This window comes from Neodiprion pinetum, chromosome 1 (genome assembly GCF_021155775.2).
Source record: "Neodiprion pinetum isolate iyNeoPine1 chromosome 1, iyNeoPine1.2, whole genome shotgun sequence".
Classification (NCBI taxonomy): Eukaryota; Metazoa; Arthropoda; class Insecta; order Hymenoptera; family Diprionidae; genus Neodiprion; species Neodiprion pinetum.
In genome coordinates this window covers 22053480-22071817 of record NC_060232.1, presented here as the reverse complement: position 1 = coordinate 22071817, position 18338 = coordinate 22053480, and the positions used below count along the sequence as shown (strand labels likewise).

The window sequence follows — 18338 nt, the reverse complement described above, 5'->3', positions numbered from 1 at the left end:
CACACACATTCATCCACTTGTATAAACTAATTAACAATCTTCTGGTTTTCCGTTATTCCGATTATTACAATCTCGTCCACTTAATAAAATTAAATCTAACTCACAAAATTTGCTTGTCCTTATTCTATGTCGAGTCCAAAGTAGAGGATGAAATCAATTTCATTGAGATTCATACGAGTTAAATACATTATTATAGATATATTTTTTTTTTTTTTTTTTTTGAATATCAATAAACTTAAATGTATATAAATTGCTTTCAAAATTGAATCAGGAAACTAGGAAGTTTGATACTTGCGTAAATTTAATCTATTATATGTACCTTTGACATCATTTAAATTTTCTGGATTACATAACACGAACGCATTCTTTCCAATCACTTTTGTAATCTTATATGGTCCCTGATATATGTGAAAAAACTTATGAGTTACTCTATCAGCTGCATTAGAGGGTAGTGGTACTTTCAATAAAACTAAATCATTCACATCAAGAATAATCTTTGTTTTCACTTTTTGTTGCTTGCGTCGATAACGAAAGTTCTTTAACAATCTTTCCATAGCTATCATAATTTTAGTTTCTTTGTCTACTAACACTCGCAAAGCTAAAGGAATTGGATAAATTTTTCGTACAATTGGATTTGGCTTAGTTACTTTGATTTCATGTTGATATACTTGAGTACATCCGGGTTTATTGGAAAACAAGACTTGATACTTTTTAAAAAGTACACAGACAGTTTCAATCTGTACATTACTGAGTGTCGTTAGACTATGCACGAAGTTTGAAGACTCTTTAAAAAAATTATGATCCTCTCCATGTATTAAAAATCTTTCATCTTTCTTTAAATTTTGAGATCTTTCTTCCTCATTTGTTTCTTCTAGTTGTTTATGACTACTATTTATTTCAATGGCTTTAACTAACTTAACAAAATCATTTTCACGAGGTAAATTATTTTTATACATTTCACAATTGAGATGCTGTGTATCAACATCATTATCATTAACGATATTATTTTCATCAACTATCAATTCAATTTCATTTTCTAAATGGCAGTGTGGTTGTTCATTATGAATCAACGCATCAACTCCACAATTTTCTTCACCAATAACAAGTTTATCATTTTCATCACTTAAATCTAAATTAACATTTTGCATATTTATTATTTGAATTAAAGTTACTTCGTTATTTGTAGAGGATACCAATTTATCTAAAGGTTCCAAATCAAACAACACCGTTGGTATACCGATATGAACACCGTTGACTTCCAACATACGATCTTTGTAATTTATTATCACTTCGTTTTTCAATAACCAATCATTACCAAGTATTATACGATTAGATAAATGTGGAATAACAAGACATGAATATTCTATAACTTGATTTGCCAGATGCAATTGTAAGAAAACTTGTTTTTTAACAGTTATAGTTTTTCGTCCAATAGCTGGGATTACCATTACTCTACTAACCGGGAGAATATTTAAATTTATTATTGTCATTAATCGATTGAAAAATTCTTCGGATATACATGTCACTTGACTACCAGTATCAAGAAGTGCCTGTATTTTAATCCCCAAAACAGTAACTAAGATATGTGGACATCTTGGTACAGTTAATCTTGAATTCTTTTGGACATTTTTTTCAGTACCAGTTACATCATAAGATAGGTCCGTAATATAATCAAAAGGGTCACGACACGTTATTGGACCTTGATTCAACGCGCCGATGGTCAGTTTAAATTTTGTTGTTGGTCATTACTGTTGTTATTATTATAATTCCCTGTTGGTAAATGATATCCATTCGACCTTTGATTTTGTCCAAAGTAAGTAGGTGGCGGATAACTTGTGTTGGGTAAACAAACGCTTACAGCTGTTGGTATAGTATTTTGAAAATTTGGCTTCGTAGATACCCCGTTATGTTGACTTATCTGTTGATATTTCTGTTGCGCGTGACTGTGACCTGGTTTATTGATTTCGCTGGTATTATAAGAATTGTTGTTGTAAGATTGCGAATTTCGAGGTTTTTCACGTTCTCTTTCTTCATAAGTCAAATCTAGCTGAGCTAACGCGGCTTCAACTCTATTATTATCGGAAAAATCAATTGCCACTAACGCTTCCCTCACTTTAATCGGCATTTGTTGAATAATACTATAATTTATTTCATAATCCGACAACTTGGGTTCAAAATACTGAGCTTCCTTAGTTTGTTTTAAAAAATACGTTTGCAAATTATTTTCATTCCCTTTGAATTTGCGCATCGACCAACGATTTTTTTCCCTGATTCTTATAGCTATGGAATAAAATTCTTTCAAAAATGCAGTTTTAAAACATTCGTAATCGTTAAACCTACTTTTTTTTCCATCAAACCAAATCTTAGCTCTACCATCTAATGCACCATGAATAACTAATATTTTTTGTTCAGTCGGTACGTGTTTCACATCGAAATATCTTTCTAAATCACTTAAAAATTCTCTAGGATTCGTGTTATCCTCCCCAGAAAATTTAGGTACTTTTATGTCTATTTGAAATGATTTCATTTGGTTTATCAAACCTCCTACTAACCTTCCTTCAATATTTTGACTTTGTTGAATTGGTTCTACTGCCGACAATCTTTCTACCAATTGACGTTGTCTCTCATTTTCCTCCATCAAACGTCGAATTTCCGCCATCATCGTGTCCTGCTGCTGCTTATCACGCAAAGACTTGTCCAATTCTTTTTGTTGGTTAGCCAATTGTTGTCGTTCTAGTCTCAATTTATTCAAATCATCACCTCCTTCAACTCCAGTCGCATTGTCTTCACGGTCAGAATTTGAATTCGTCGAACCAGGTGCCATGTCTTTATATTGAATATTTCGGCCACTACGTGTAGTTTTCGGTCTAGAAACTGGAGTTCGTTTTACTCTACCCATGCAATTAATTGAAAATTATAAATTCTATCTTAACCTCTTAATCATTCACACTTCTTCCTAGCTTTCGAGCCTTCGCGTTGGGCGCCAATTCTAGTAATATTTGATTTTTAACAATGAGGGGAAATCTATATTAACAATCTTTTATCAAACTATGATTAGTAGAGTGACCATTTTAATTTATTTATAAATATGACTACACATGGGCTGTCCTTAATTTTAAAATTCATTCATTCATCATTCATTCCCGGTGTATTTAGTTAAAATCAGTGTATCTTGTTAAAATCAGTGTATATGGTTGAAATTATGATGTATTGTCAATAACGGTTTTTCGTCGAGGCACTATATTGTTTATTGCACTTTTAATGTTCTCGTTCTATCGTCTCTCTTTTTAAATTTGCTTGGCTTTTCGAGTGTTTGAATTGTTAATTTAACAGGTATGTCCCAGTAGTTTAAATTTCCGTTATTATTTTTAAATGGTCGATTTTCGATCAGTTACTATTTCAGTTCAGAGAGGAACACCTCCGTACCTCCTTCCTCCTGGAGAGACGTAGACCAAACCCCCCTACTTTCAAATTTGTGACCAGGTTCCCCACTCCCTGGGTCTAACCTAATACACTCGTGCCGTGTTCATCGCGCATTTATATTTGAATCATTACAAGGATGACGAGGCGGTATTGCGAAATGGTCGACCGAATATACCGTTGCGAAAATAATATTTTCGACATTCTTTGGATACATTCTTTTGTGCTAATTGACTGGATGGCGGCACCACAATTAGATAGGCTGAGAATGTTGATGATGATCCGTAAACTTTCACGCTAATAGTTTACCTCCAGGACGGAAATAATATTTTCGGCATACTTCGAATACATTCTTTTGCGTTAATCGACCGGATGGCGACACCGCAATTAGATAGGCTGGGAATGTTGACGATGATCCGTTAACTTTCACGCTAATAGTTTACCTCCAGACTTATTTCCCATTCGATGGGGTGAGTGGTATATAAGACGTGAGCCTGTTCCGATTATCACACTGTTCTCATCGTCTCTTCGCGTCGTGGACTGCTCTTACTCGTGAAAAAACAAGAAACCGATTGAAACGCGATGGATCTAACAAAAGTTAACCACGTCGGCCGTCTGGAGAATCCACCAACCAAGAAGATGTCGGAACTTGAAATTGGAGAGGTGTACAACGTCACCGGGTTACGGCTGGTCAAAACGAAATTTGGGGTACGTGTTCTGGCGACGATCGATGGAGAATACAACGTCTTCTTACCACCGAAAATCGCAGGGTTTCTACAAGAAGATTCCAATCAGCTGACGGAAATGTGCAACATGGCTGGGCAAAATCGTCTGCAAATGAAATACCTTGGTGGGGAATTCAACAAGTTTGAATTTTCATGCAGTTGTGCGCCATAAATAAACTATGCGATCCCCACCGCCGCCTCTACAAAAATTCATCCGCGAGGGGATAAAAGCAGGTGTGCTGGAGATCGAATAGCCAGTAAAATCGAGCGCAACATTCACACTCCTCAACATGGCGATGATCCTCGACGTGCAATGTTTTATAGGCCATAACATGAAGTTTGTACCCAAAGAAGTCGCAGTCATCAACGTGAACGGACATAGTCTGGATTACATCATTTTCAAACCACCCTATGATTTGGCGAGCTTACCTGAATCTACTTGAATGTAGAGCTACTAATGTCTGGTTGACACACAATCACCATGCTTGGGTACAAACTTCATGTTATGGCCTATAAAACATTGCACGTCGAGGATCATCGCCATGTTGAGGAGTGTGAATGTTGCGCTCGATTTTACTGGCTATTCGATCTCCAGCACACCTGCTTTTATCCCCTCGCGGATGAATTTTTGTAGAGGCGGCGGTGGGGATCGCATAGTTTATTTATGGCGCACAACTGCATGAAAATTCAAACTTGTTGAATTCCCCACCAAGGTATTTCATTTGCAGACGATTTTGCCCAGCCATGTTGCACATTTCCGTCAGCTGATTGGAATCTTCTTGTAGAAACCCTGCGATTTTCGGTGGTAAGAAGACGTTGTATTCTCCATCGATCGTCGCCAGAACACGTACCCCAAATTTCGTTTTGACCAGCCGTAACCCGGTGACGTTGTACACCTCTCCAATTTCAAGTTCCGACATCTTCTTGGTTGGTGGATTCTCCAGACGGCCGACGTGGTTAACTTTTGTTAGATCCATCGCGTTTCAATCGGTTTCTTGTTTTTTCACGAGTAAGAGCAGTCCACGACGCGAAGAGACGATGAGAACAGTGTGATAATCGGAACAGGCTCACGTCTTATATACCACTCACCCCATCGAATGGGAAATAAGTCTGGAGGTAAACTATTAGCGTGAAAGTTAACGGATCATCGTCAACATTCCCAGCCTATCTAATTGCGGTGTCGCCATCCGGTCGATTAACGCAAAAGAATGTATTCGAAGTATGCCGAAAATATTATTTCCGTCCTGGAGGTAAACTATTAGCGTGAAAGTTTACGGATCATCATCAACATTCTCAGCCTATCTAATTGTGGTGCCGCCATCCAGTCAATTAGCACAAAAGAATGTATCCAAAGAATGTCGAAAATATTATTTTCGCAACGGTATATTCGGTCGACCATTTCGCAATACCGCCTCGTCATCCTGCATCGTCATCCTGCTTTGCAATCCTGTCCGCCATGTTGTTGTTTACATGCGTTAGGCTGAGCTGGGCTAGGTTAGGTTAGGTTAGGTCGGTAACACACCAACTACATGCTCCGTCATCTCGTCAGCCAACTGCCATCTGGCGATGAGCATTGGAAACATCGCGCAGAGTCGCTCGATGGAATATCGATCGATCGATGATGTGGTGGAGGGGGCGCCACATACGACAAACCTGCGGCAGCACACCCGGTAACCCCAAGCTGCCGGTAAGATCAGGGACAACAATTTCGTCGGTAAAATGTTCACCATCTAACAATAAAAAAAATTTGAAATGCCTGCTCATCAGACGGTGAAACAATCAAAATGGCTGCTAATCCGACCCAGCAAAAAAACTCATTATCAAACTGTCTGACGATAAAAAAATCAAAATGACTGCTCCTTTGACGGCAAAATCGAGCGAAGGTACTGGTGGCGCCATGCAATTAACAGCCGGTAACAATATCATGGATAAGGGTGAAAATACTGGTGGCGCCATGTATGTTAACAGCCGGTAACAATATCACGAGTAAGGCTTACTATCGTGGTGGTAACATAACGACTGTCGGTAAGGAAGGAAGGGGCCGGTACGTCATGGTTAAGGCTTGCCCTGCGGTGGTAACATACCGACTGTCGGTAAGGAAGGAAAGAGTCGGTACGCCACCATTTTTGGGGTAGAACTGTCATATCTATACTACTAACGGGTTGCAGCGAGACATTGATATTCATGCGATCCTATATTAGTAAGAATTAAGAGTTCACATACCCGAAGATTCTCACATCTAGGTACTATTTTGAATAATTACATTTCGAAAATTCAAGGGCTGAAAATTTCGAGAGCCTAAGGCTATAGTCTTTTCAACCTTACGATTAATCCGGGCCCCACATATCTACATATATACATACATGTATACGTACATTATGCATACACCCGTGTTCAATTGTTCAGGCAAACGAAATTAAAAGTTCATCTTAGGGATTCTAGGATAAAAGTACTAGAAGCTTATAAGCATCAACCGGTGAATTAACATTTAAAAACATCATTTATTACATCGTTCATATAATATGATCATACGTACACACTGCTTTAGCCATTCATCAAATGGTTAGTTTATTCTGATCCATTGGATTATTATAACTTTTAGGTACATCAATTGTGAGAAATCAATAAATCCATTATCATAATTATAATGCATGCAAATATCATTTTCAGTAAGGATAATTTAACTCATTCGGAGTTGGCTTGAAAGCAATGTACATATTGACCAGATACCGAGATAGCGCAGAACTGTGAACATGAAGATGGTAAAATATCAAACAAGTTTGCGTAAAATAAAGTTGCTTAAAATTTATCAAGGTACAAAAGTATCAAATAATTAGGAGTTTCAGCCAGTATTCCACAGAGATCTTGCAAGATTCAATTGGCAAGTACCACTTAACGAAATAAGCATGTACTATAGCAGATTATGGTGAATTCGAGATCAAATAATTTAAAAGACGCAAATCACTTGAAACTTTAACGAATAACAGAAACACAAAGACTCTATCCATTAGAGATGAAAAGACTTCATCATGCTGCAGTAACTGCTGATTGGGGATTTTCGCGCTTTCTGGGCTTGATAAAAAAGTAGATATACCTTTTTCTGTGCACTCATTTCACACATAACCCTTGTTCTCACATGTTTCGTTATACACAAAGGTAACGGCAAGCATATGCTCGGGATTTATACGATCTTTCAGCAGGATAAGAACCAGAAGACATTTTCATCCCCTACTCCAAGAGATTAATTAATGACACCTCCCATTTTTTCTTTTACTAACCTCCACACATTTGTCACAGGAATACAGACCCCTGTACGTCATCTCCTGTTCTCAGCCAAGGACTTCCGTGTGCAAGTTGTAAGTTGCGGCGTGAAAGTGACGAGCTAAGTTTCTCCGATCGAACGATTAAATCCACCGTGATAGTTTAAAAAATAATGCTACGAAAATAAAGTGCTTCAAACAGAAAGTTCATCAATTTGAAAGATGAGATTCTCCAACAAAGTTTGTTTATCGAAAATGTATTTTCTATTATATATTTCATAATTTTGAGAAAAAGAAGTATTTCTCCCCACACGCGCGCTTCTGGTAAATTCTTGGATTTAGGGGTCGATTATGTAATTTCACTTTTCATATTTCCTACCCTCCAAACATTCTGATTGGTTGATTAAACCTTGCTAACTAATCAGAATGCTTGGATGGTAGGAGATGTGAAAAGTGAAATTACATAATCGACCCCCTGTGCCTGCTTACGTCAACGATCGAAGGGTGCTACACCCTCATGCCCCGCTCATGATCTGACCATGATGGAACTGCGGCTTCGCGAAATCGTTGATATCTAGTTACGTGTGGGCTGAAATGAGTGCAACGAGAAAGAAAAATTTGAAAATCATTCGAGAATTCGGAAACAGATGGATCTTTGAAAAGATTTGAATACTCGTAATGTCAAAGTTTCCACATAAAATTTGAAACATAAATTGGAGGTCTTTCAGATGCTATAGATACTGTTGCAAAACCGTGTTGCAACGCAAGGAAAATAGCATTCCAAAACAAAAATAAAGTGAAAAAGAAGAAAGTAACCAAACTGGCGAAAATTAAAAAAAAAATTTATTTATTCGCAATACGTGTTTCTTGCTGGAAATCAAACATAAGATTTCCTTTACAATAATCTGGGTCTACGCAGCAACCTAATTTATTTGATAAACATTTGATGACTATGTTGTGTGTAGTTTATCTATGATAACTGCTAGATCAGAAAGGAGAGCATGAGAGATAATCTCATTCTTTATAATAGTAAGTTATAACCTGTTTATTTATAGCCGTAGTGCGATATTTATTTTCGCCATCTCTAGGTGCAAAAGGTTTTCTAATATGACCATAAAAGCTTCGCGGAAGTGATTGTCTTGATGTGAAAACAAATTGGGTGAACGGTCAAGGATAAAAACATGTACTATTCGCATTAGATTATGCTTTTATTCGACATTTCGGCAGGACCCCGCCTACCATCATCACGTTTCTGTAATGTAAAATAAATAACAGATTTTACATGAGAACTATATAGAGTTTACAATTTAACTAATGTACAAAAATTCCACTACTTAATCTTATTATTGAACTACTGTGTAGAATTAAAATATTCCAAACTTACATATATCGACATTCCTTAGCATTTATGATGTTTGTTACATGGTGTTCAAGAAGGAAGTGACTACCCAGACACCTATACTGACAAGCCTAACAACTATCTTTGAAAGTCATACGTCAATTTATGTGTTTGTTGCTGTGTTGGCAAATTTTTTACATAACAGTCAATATATTTCCTCTTGACAATTTACATAATGTCTGAATAGAGATGACTTTAATTTTCAATTTGTTTTGTTTTTCGAGATATGTATCATTTTTTTATGATCCTCTTATGCCAGTTAGTTTCCTTATCTATAATCTTTACATTTTCAAAATTAAAACTATGCCCTTCCACCAATGAGTGATAAGCCAACGCCGATCTGTCTAAATCCCGTATTTTTACATCATATTTATGATTGGCAATCCGTATTTGTAAATGTTGCGATGATTGGCTGATATAACATTTATCACAATCTTTACAATCTTCTGGTAGGGGATGTAGCAGAGAAAGTTTTTGTTCTTTTGTCAATGAGGACGAGGCGATCACCGGTCCTCAATTTCCACCGAGGATCCGCAGCTTTCTTCAGTTTCCAAATCGTCTTGCACTTCAGAGTTCGATTTTCCTGTTGAATTTTCAACCAGTTTTTCCAGCAAGGTTTCGATTCTTGTTTGACGATGTTCTAGATTGTCTAGCCTTGATTTCTTGTCTCCATGTGTAGTTGGAACGCCCGTAAGATTTCTTTTGTCTTTCTGTTTCTATCTTTACAAGTCTTCTTATTTTTATGTACCACAGCTTCAGTTCATCAAGCAAGAAGGGGTTTCAAGGCGAACATTGTTTGGACTTTAATAATTCTTTGTGTTGTCTCGAGGTATTTCCTACGTTAAGAGTGGTAACAGAGACCACCTCTGCAAAGCTCGTCATCTGAAAAGGTAATGCGATTACACGAGTAGGAGTGGTTGGGGTGGCTTGAGCGATCGAAGCCTTTGAGGCGTTCGATCTGTTTTTTCACCCTCAAATCCAAATTGGGTCCCCAAAGGGGACAGAGCAGGTCGAACACTTTTAAGACCACTAATCTTACGACTCAAAATCGAGCCGGTATCGGCTCATTATTGAATCGATGGCTTGTCGATCCGGGCGTCCGATCAAATTTTTAGCTGCTCGCCATGAACGATTGATGAAGATATTCAATTTGGTCTAAATACTTACCTAATCTTTAAATGAGCTATTAAAATACACAGTAAAACAGGCGTGATCCGATACTTACTCACAATCAGTCCAAGAATGAACGTGTTAAACTTACATATCACGTTTTATTTATTCACTTTCGACTTTATACAGACTGTATCTTTATGAAAAAAAAAAAAAAAAATTATTATAGGTCCACATATCGTAAATTTCGTGACAATTGTTCTTTGAAAGATAATTATTCAATCTCACAATGCACATGGCAGCCTACGTTGAAAACAAAAAGAATACCGATAAACAATTTGAATCTCACTAGCTGTCTGCCGCACGGCACGCGGGCAGTGTGCGCACCATTTATGACGCAAAAGCGCTGACAGTGACAGGTAATCTCATATGGGTCAAGCGAAAGCACAGACCCAAAATAGTATCCCGTAAAAAAAGTTTCTGATAAGCCCTGATATGACCAGATATGAATCGTCCATATCAGGCTTGATACGAAAAATGGCCAGATCTGGTCTTATATGGATCGTTTAGACTATATATGGCTGTATCCAAATAACTCCCATACTTATGGAACACAGACGTACACCTTCCACCAACAATGTCACGCTGTACAATGCACTTGAAACTTCAACTCAGTACAATACATTATACAGATCTGCTGTACACTTATAACTCAAACGTAGAAATACGTAATAGAATCATTTGGAAACTTCTGTATATATTAAACTAGAAATATTACACCTCCTACGAAAAAGGATATCATGGTTAAGACTCTGAATAACTCATTAAAAGACAATTTTTCTGTAAAACTGCATTTGTAAAACGGACTGGATTTTTGAAAGCTGAAATTATAGAGAATAAAACATTTTGTTTGGGTTGAATTTTTTTTATATATATTTATGATATTGTCACACATTTATATATTTGACAATATTTCACCGGAATATACAAAATCATATGCGGACATATCCAGCTGTATGTATGGAAACTTGATCTTTTATTGATATTTTCTGATATGGACCTATATTGACATATCAGGTCATATGTGATTATATCACAAGATCTATTGACGAAGTAAAAGAGCTGTTATTGCCATATGTGGCCGGATATACATTTCATTACCTGATATGGCCTTACGTATGTAACCTGATATGACCATACATGGTCTAATATACCGATATCAAAATGCAATTCCGGTAAACCATTTTCTAACATAGAAATATATAAGAATAATAGGGTAAAAATTAGGGTGTTGCAGAAAACAAAAATTTTTTTTTTCTTCCAAACAGGCTCAAAAGTTTCGTTTGGAAGTAAAAAAATTACTGTGAAAAAATGAGCCCTTAATATTAATATTAAAATAGTCCTCATCGCATTTTTTTAATTCCCATAAGAATACCATGGGAAATATTATTTTCGCTTCTTCTGATTTTTATACCTTTTAAACGACCAATCGACTAAAAAAGCGCTATTCTAATCTTTGTAGAGAATCGAACGCTCTACAAAAAAGGACTGAAAGTATTTTTTGATTAGTCCACTCGTTCAAAAGTGATTCAGATCAAAATAAAATTTTTAAAAAATTTCAAAGTTACCAACGACGCTGCTGAACGCGAAGTCGCATTAATTGAAGAATATAATTGCTACCTAACTAAAGATGAACAACAGTTGCAGTATTTATTACAGGTTGTTTGCGACCATCGACAACGTTTTCCCGATTGTTACAAAAAATCCCTTTATTAATAAATATTTGATGTAAATAAATGAGCAATTTTTTCGGCAAAACTTATTAATCAAAGTGATCAGATTAATAAAATAGAATTTTTTATTTTTTGTTTTATATTTTGCCCAGAACAAGAAAAAGTTTAAGAATAAAATTAAGAACAGCTGTGTCTTTAAATTAGAATCCATATGATTTTTTAATGGTAATATAAATTTTTTAAGCCATATTCTGCGAAGAAATTCTTTAACAGCATTATACGTATTTGATTTAACAAAAAGAAAAATCATTGGTCAACATTCATCAGAAGTCCAATTCATGTTTGACAAAAAATTTGATCCTCATTTTGATAACGAAACCAACAGTTTTGGTGTAATATACAAAATTCAATCAAATTATTGAAAAATTGAACTCTGATCTTGAATCACTTTTGAACGAGTGGACTAATCAAAAAATGTTTTCAGACCTTTTTTGTAGAACGTTCAATTCTCTACAAAGATCAGAATAGCGCTTTTTTAGTCGATTGATCGTTTAAAAGGTATAAAAATCAGAAGAAGCGAAAATAATTTTTCCCATGTTATTCTCATGGGAATTAAAAAAATGCGATGAGGACTATCTTAATATTAATATTAAGAGCCCATTTTTTCACAGTAATTTTTTTACACTCAAACGAAACTTTTGAGCCTGTTTGGAAGAAAAAAAAATTTTTTTTTTCAATCACCCTAGTATATATGTCTATAAGAGGTCATATAAAACCAAATCAGGTCATATAAGACCATATCAAAAGATCTCTTACCTGTATATTGCTATATCTGGCCAGATATAATTATATTTTGTTACCTGACATCGTTTTATAAAACCTTATATGAATATATAGATCAATACGTCAATAAAAAAAATCAAGTTTTAATACGTGCCGCCAAATACGATCAGATATGTCTGCATATGATTATGTATATTCTGGCAAACTATTTTCCGATATATGGCCAGATATGGCCATATATATTTGTACATCATTTTCTGGTATGACCATATATGGACCTATCAGACTATATACAGGCTTATCAGAAAAATTTTTCGGGGCATATCATAGCCTAACAAAGTTTCAGTGAAATTAAAAATGGCAAGGGTCAAAATTGGTTCATTGGGCATAAAGTGTTGCATAATATGGCGGTGACACGGATTTTATAACTGATTTGATGGTTATATAACTTCATGAGAAATCAACCTAATCCGATAACCACGTATAGAAGAGAAGCGGATAAAATGGACCCTCTGTACAATCAAATGGGATATCAAAAAATGTCGATAATGCTTGAGATACATTTTTAGGCCAACGACAAAAAAATTGCGTTAGCGGAATTGATTTGACGTTATATTTCTCTCTTAAGGGGCCCATTTTGCCCACTTCTCCCCTACCCGGCGCGAAATTTAATGCTAATTTTTATTTTATTTCACTTCATCGAAAACAGATTAGGATTTGTAATCTACGTGTCTATTTAAAAGATGGAATTGTACTTGATTTGTAATAATTGGAATAGAAGGTGGTTTCACGAGAAATGAATTTTAAATTGGATTAATAAATATTGGGATGGAAGTATTCTTTATGAAGGATGAAAGTGAATTCTACTTCCATAATTACTGTGAATTAGAGATTTGTGATATCCCTGAACGAATAGCCCCATGCATGTATCCTTGAGTATTCAACAGTGTACAGTGTACTGGCCAAGCGGCGGCTTAGAGGTTAATACTTCGAAGTATCACTTTCCATGGTAAAATACCCTCGTAAAGTTTGCATTCTTGTTGGGTTAGAGAACATTTAGGTATAACTATACGTACTCAAACAATTGCTTCAATATCACGTACATTTTCCGTTAGAATGACATGGTCTACAACCCATTTTTCTTCAGATTGCACAGAAATATCAAAAATGTCAGGGAAAGAAAATAGTGTCACCCTAACGGTATAATTAGTAGAAAATTCAGCAAAGCACATATTTTACAAATTTTTATTGGAAAGAGATAAGAATATCGGACACAGGTAATTATACAATATAGTTGATAGTACAAACAGTCAGTGTACTATGTCTGGATTTTTCTTTTTCTTCTTTATCTTCGTGGGCATAGGACCAGGCATCTTGAATACAGTGCTGAGGAAGCAAGCAAAATCAGCGATTAGCCACCAGTTTCGCGGTAATTAATTTCTCACATTTTTATAAAAATCAAAGAGAAAGAAGGAAACAAAAACCACCGTATGAATTATTTAAATTATCTACCTCTATTTCCTGGCAAATTAAGTTCATGACACATCCACCCCTGATAAACAAACATACTTACTGACATGTCGTGCAGATGGGGCTGAACTTGCAGAATACTGTGAAAATAAATACTCCGTTTATACCAAATTCGCTTCTGAAGTTAAAGTTAACATCGAAAGCGGTACATAGGTAATATTTTTACTATAAAGAATAGGTGTTTAGTATTTTGTACCATCGACTCATCTTAAAAGAACGTAATTAATTTTTAACACAAATTTGGACAAGAAATCTTCGCCAATCTTCGTGTCATCATGTTATGATGACTCACTCCATCATTATTTCAAGAATTGCTCGCATAGTCTTTTGCACTAGAACTCAAATTCTCACTGTAACCCTCAATCCGTTACACAAATACAAAAATGTAGCTGACAGTTTGATACTGAGGTCGAAAATGATTTTATACTACTATAAATCGAAAAACTTTGGTTCAAAAGTAAAAGATGTAAATTCATCATTAGAAACCATTGAATAATACTTACTCGACAAACACACAGAACAAACGTATCCAATATCGACAAGTTCTCGATGGCAGAAACAAGCCGCCCTGTAATCCACCTTGACTGGGGGAGGTAAGACTAGCTTACTGCGAACCTTAGGATCAGGAAGGAACACCCACTGGAAAATTGAAGTAATTTAATACATAAGAGAGTAAGCCCATCCACCTAAGACTAGTATGCAAATAAGTTTTCGCTCTAATAATCAGCGTAAACAAATAGACATGAGGTGTATACATTTTTAAGTGTGGGTCACCATACTTTGTGGTAGAATTCGTTTATTCAGTTTTTCGGCTGCAAGGTAATGTTACAAAAAGTATCATCATATCTGCAGAAGTATGGATGCAAAGTTGAAAGCTTTAATGGACAAAATAATAGCTTAATATCAAAAGTAGAAATACCAATGTTTCCAGTTTGATATTATGAAATCCCCATCATTCTAACTGCATTTCAAAAGTTGCCTTGCTGGCTTTGACTAAACTGAATAAAGAAAATATGTAGACATATATCGTAAGAATATTATCGTATTATTACCAGCAAATACTGCAGGAGACCAGCCAGTTGTGGTATTTTTAAATAATTTCCACCTGTTATGTCACAGCCTTGTTGAAGTAATCCCAGTTCTTGATCCAAACTGCAAACATCGACTACAACACCCTAAAACCATGAGAAATTGGTTGTGAAAAATACCTTATTCTGTTTTATTTCTGGCGAAGTAATTTGCTTGGCTCATTTTCAAATTACTTTCAATTAGAAGACTCGTGACAAATAAAAAATATATTTCTACGAAAGTTTACCAATTTCTGGGCAGTGAAGAAGACGTTCATATAGTTCATATATTGAGATGCAGAATCATTGCTCCCAGTTACAACCAAAATTCTTGAATGTATTTTTTCACCAGCAGCTTTTTCCCGCTCCAGTCTGACGATATAGCACAGTGCCATGGCTAAAGCTCCGCCGATCAGGCTCTCAGTATTCAAAGGTTTATTTGTAACAATTTCATGAATTAATTTCTGCAGATTTTGTCTGACTGTTCTTTCAACCATCATAAAACCTTCGTATTGTCCGTCTATCTGCCGGACTTCCATTGGCTTTTCGTCAGGGTACAAGAAGGTCGATGAATGAGAATGGCACGCCATGACAGCCAGCTGGTTGTTTGACTTTTGCATGAGGTGGGCATTGGCAAATACAATAACAGAGTCCAGGCATTGCGTCAATATCCTTGTATCTTGACGCACGAATTTCTGAACTGGATTTGTGTCTAACACTATAACCAGCAAGCTTTTCTCCACCCCTGAAGAAAAGTAAAGGAGATAAATGTAAGTCCCTCAGAGGGGGGTCAAATAATTCAGCAACAGGTTTTTTACTTAAATAAGATTAAAATATTATACTGAATTGCAATACCAGTAGGATATACTCTTCACGAATGTGCATATACTTCAAATCGTCAGATTAGCTTAAACATATAATTTGCATGTAAATAATTTGAATAGTCAGTAAGTCAGTAGTCTTCAGTATGTACTTATCTGAATCATCGCAAAAAATAAGACTACTGCTAAATGTACGATTGACGTTCAATATTACGATACAGGCAAACAAAACAATATTTGTAGGTTAGGGAATTGATAGGTGAGTTGTAATCGTGAAAACGCGTATATGGATTTGTAAAAATATATTCAATGAAATGATGTCGTTTAATATGTTCTAAACGTCTTGGGATCGCAGTTTCACTAATTATTTATTGATACGAACCTTTCGTGAGTACTCACCATTGGCCATGTTTACTTCTTGACATATCCGTGGATGGCGTGAATTCTACTTATCAGTGTCGCCAGGCCCCGAATAAAGGTGAGATTTCATGGACAGCAGAAAACAACAGCAGTTCAGTAACTTACTAGATGTTACTAACAGCTCAAAGCATACAGACACCGTTGACTGAGGATTTATATTGTGGTGAAAATTGAAAGAAGAAGGCAAACTACAATGTGCAGCTCAGGCTCAGCAAATAAATAAAAGAATTTGAAAATTTGAAACAAAACACAAAATTAAGGATGAATTGAAATTATTAAAAAAAAATAAAAAAATTAATACTGTAATTACTGCAAAGAGTGTTGTTAGCGTAAGTATTAATATTTCCTCAAAGTACTGGTTTTCCATTTTTTCATGTGATTTGCATATTTTTTATTATTAATACACGTATTATTAAGACTTTTTTGTATTTTTAACCGTATAAATACCTAAGATTGTGTTACATTTCACAACTACCTGTGGATTGAAGGCGTTCGTTCTGATTCTCCTGATATAAAAAGTGTTGTAAGCAAATATACCTAGAAAAGCAAAGTGCTGTGTTTTGAATTGTTTTGATGTAAGATGTGTGCGGCATAGGTTTCCAAAAATGAAAAAAATGCATTTCTTATATGGAAACATCGAGCTCCACGACCGAGATTTAGCGAAATTGGCGACGAACATATTATCTATGAGACATCGAATATATGTATACCGGTCTAATTAAATCATCTATTTAATTAGCCTTCTTTTAGTAATAATTTTATAATACGTGGAAAAGTATTCCCTACTCTACATTCGAATTTTCCGCTACCAATTCCTCATTACTCTTTAGTACTGATTGTAGCCACGGCAAGATAAGTGGCGCTGACTTTTCCCCACCTCGTAGCATGGAGCCATAGACTTATAAGATAGACTGAGCGCTCTTATGAGCCGCTTGAACCAAACATTTAAAGGACAGAAATATGCCGGGAGTACTCCTTTCTCTCTCTGACGATATATGTGGCGGGGATCGAGGCGGTAGAGGAGAATGAGGCGAATCTATAGCTGTTCCACTTCCACTGCGCCCTTGTCTCCCGCTATGAAACCGATTGAAAAGAGCAGTACTTCCGTCATATCTCTGTCGTTTATATGTAAGCTTCAGTGCCTCTTATAGGAGCGCTCAGTCTATCTTTGTAAGCCTATGATTGGAGCTTAGAGCATGTATGTATATGTACTACACTTGGGGACAACGAATCTGAGACGGCTAATTTTTTCCACTAGACAGTTATTTTGGCAACACAGAAAAACCTACAGCGCCATAGTCGGCCGAGCGAGAAACAAACTCAATCTCAATAAACCATGGACTTATGGACGGAGCGCAAGCTAGGCTTGTCGGCGAGGGGCATGAATCTTGGGGAGAGTATATGTGGTAGCATGGCGGCCATATAGATGAACTAAGTTTCGGGCGCCATGTTTAAACGATTCACTTTAGGTAATATTAGTTTCTCGGACAGATCGTGGCCATAAACTATTTCCTCGAACTGTATAGGTATGCAGCTGACATAGAATCAAAATAATACTCAGTATGAATGTATACAAAGAAAGAACCAAACAGGAATGAATATAGATACAAATACATTACCTGGTATCACAGCATTGACATTATTCACAATTCCAGAAGCGTTACGTATACTTACAGGTGAAATGTAGTCTTATTCTCTACTTCGATCTCACATTGATTTTTGGGTTTTGAAAAAGATCTGTTTTTGCAGTTAGGAGATACACAATAAGGCATGTTGTATATTATTCTCACTCATTATTCAATTAAAAATATCGCTGTGGAAAATTATTGGCTACCTTCTGACCTAACCCATACAATAACAACAATGATCCGTCAAAGTGCAAGCCATGGTGCAAGCCGTAAACGCTTATACCTATATATATCCGTGGTATTCATATGTATATATATATTTAGCTGATATGTATAATTGTCTATCTATATCTATTTAGCTCATCAATATGGCTGACGGCGCTGATTCCCCTTCCGTCTTTCGCTGTAGCCGCGCTAGGCGAGGCTCCGTTCATAAGTCCAT

The 18338-nt window shown here is 36.0% G+C and overlaps 1 protein-coding gene across 3 annotated transcripts; it reads right to left on the bottom strand.

Annotated features, from left to right (window-relative positions):
* Positions 1–13661: 13661 nt before the first annotated feature.
* Positions 13662–16312, bottom strand: Tfb4 (transcription factor B4). 3 transcript variants are annotated; one of them, XM_046630150.2, is made up of 6 exons: positions 16248–16312; positions 15276–15772; positions 15013–15135; positions 14464–14599; positions 14004–14040; positions 13662–13816 (listed from the first exon to the last, which is right to left on the bottom strand). In XM_046630150.2, the coding sequence occupies exons 1-6, from the start codon at positions 16255–16257 to the stop codon at positions 13741–13743; spliced, it is 879 nt and encodes a 292-aa protein (XP_046486106.1). In that variant the 5' UTR covers positions 16258–16312; the 3' UTR covers positions 13662–13740. The 3 variants fall into 3 exon arrangements, with proteins under 3 accessions (XP_046486106.1, XP_046486115.1, XP_046486125.1); XM_046630159.2 differs by having other exon boundaries at positions 16231–16289; XM_046630169.2 differs by lacking the exon at positions 16248–16312 and adding an exon at positions 15883–16198.
* Between the last annotated feature and the right edge of the window lie 2026 nt (positions 16313–18338).

Bases quoted from the DNA above. Each gene is read 5' to 3' on its own strand.
- Tfb4 (XM_046630150.2), bottom strand. The intron at 15,136-15,275 runs GTAAACTTTCGT...TCATGGTTTTAG, and splicing joins TCTTCACTGCCCAGAAATTG to GGTGTTGTAGTCGATGTTTG. The intron at 13,817-14,003 runs GTAAGTATGTTT...TTGCTTCCTCAG, and splicing joins CCCATCTGCACGACATGTCA to CACTGTATTCAAGATGCCTG.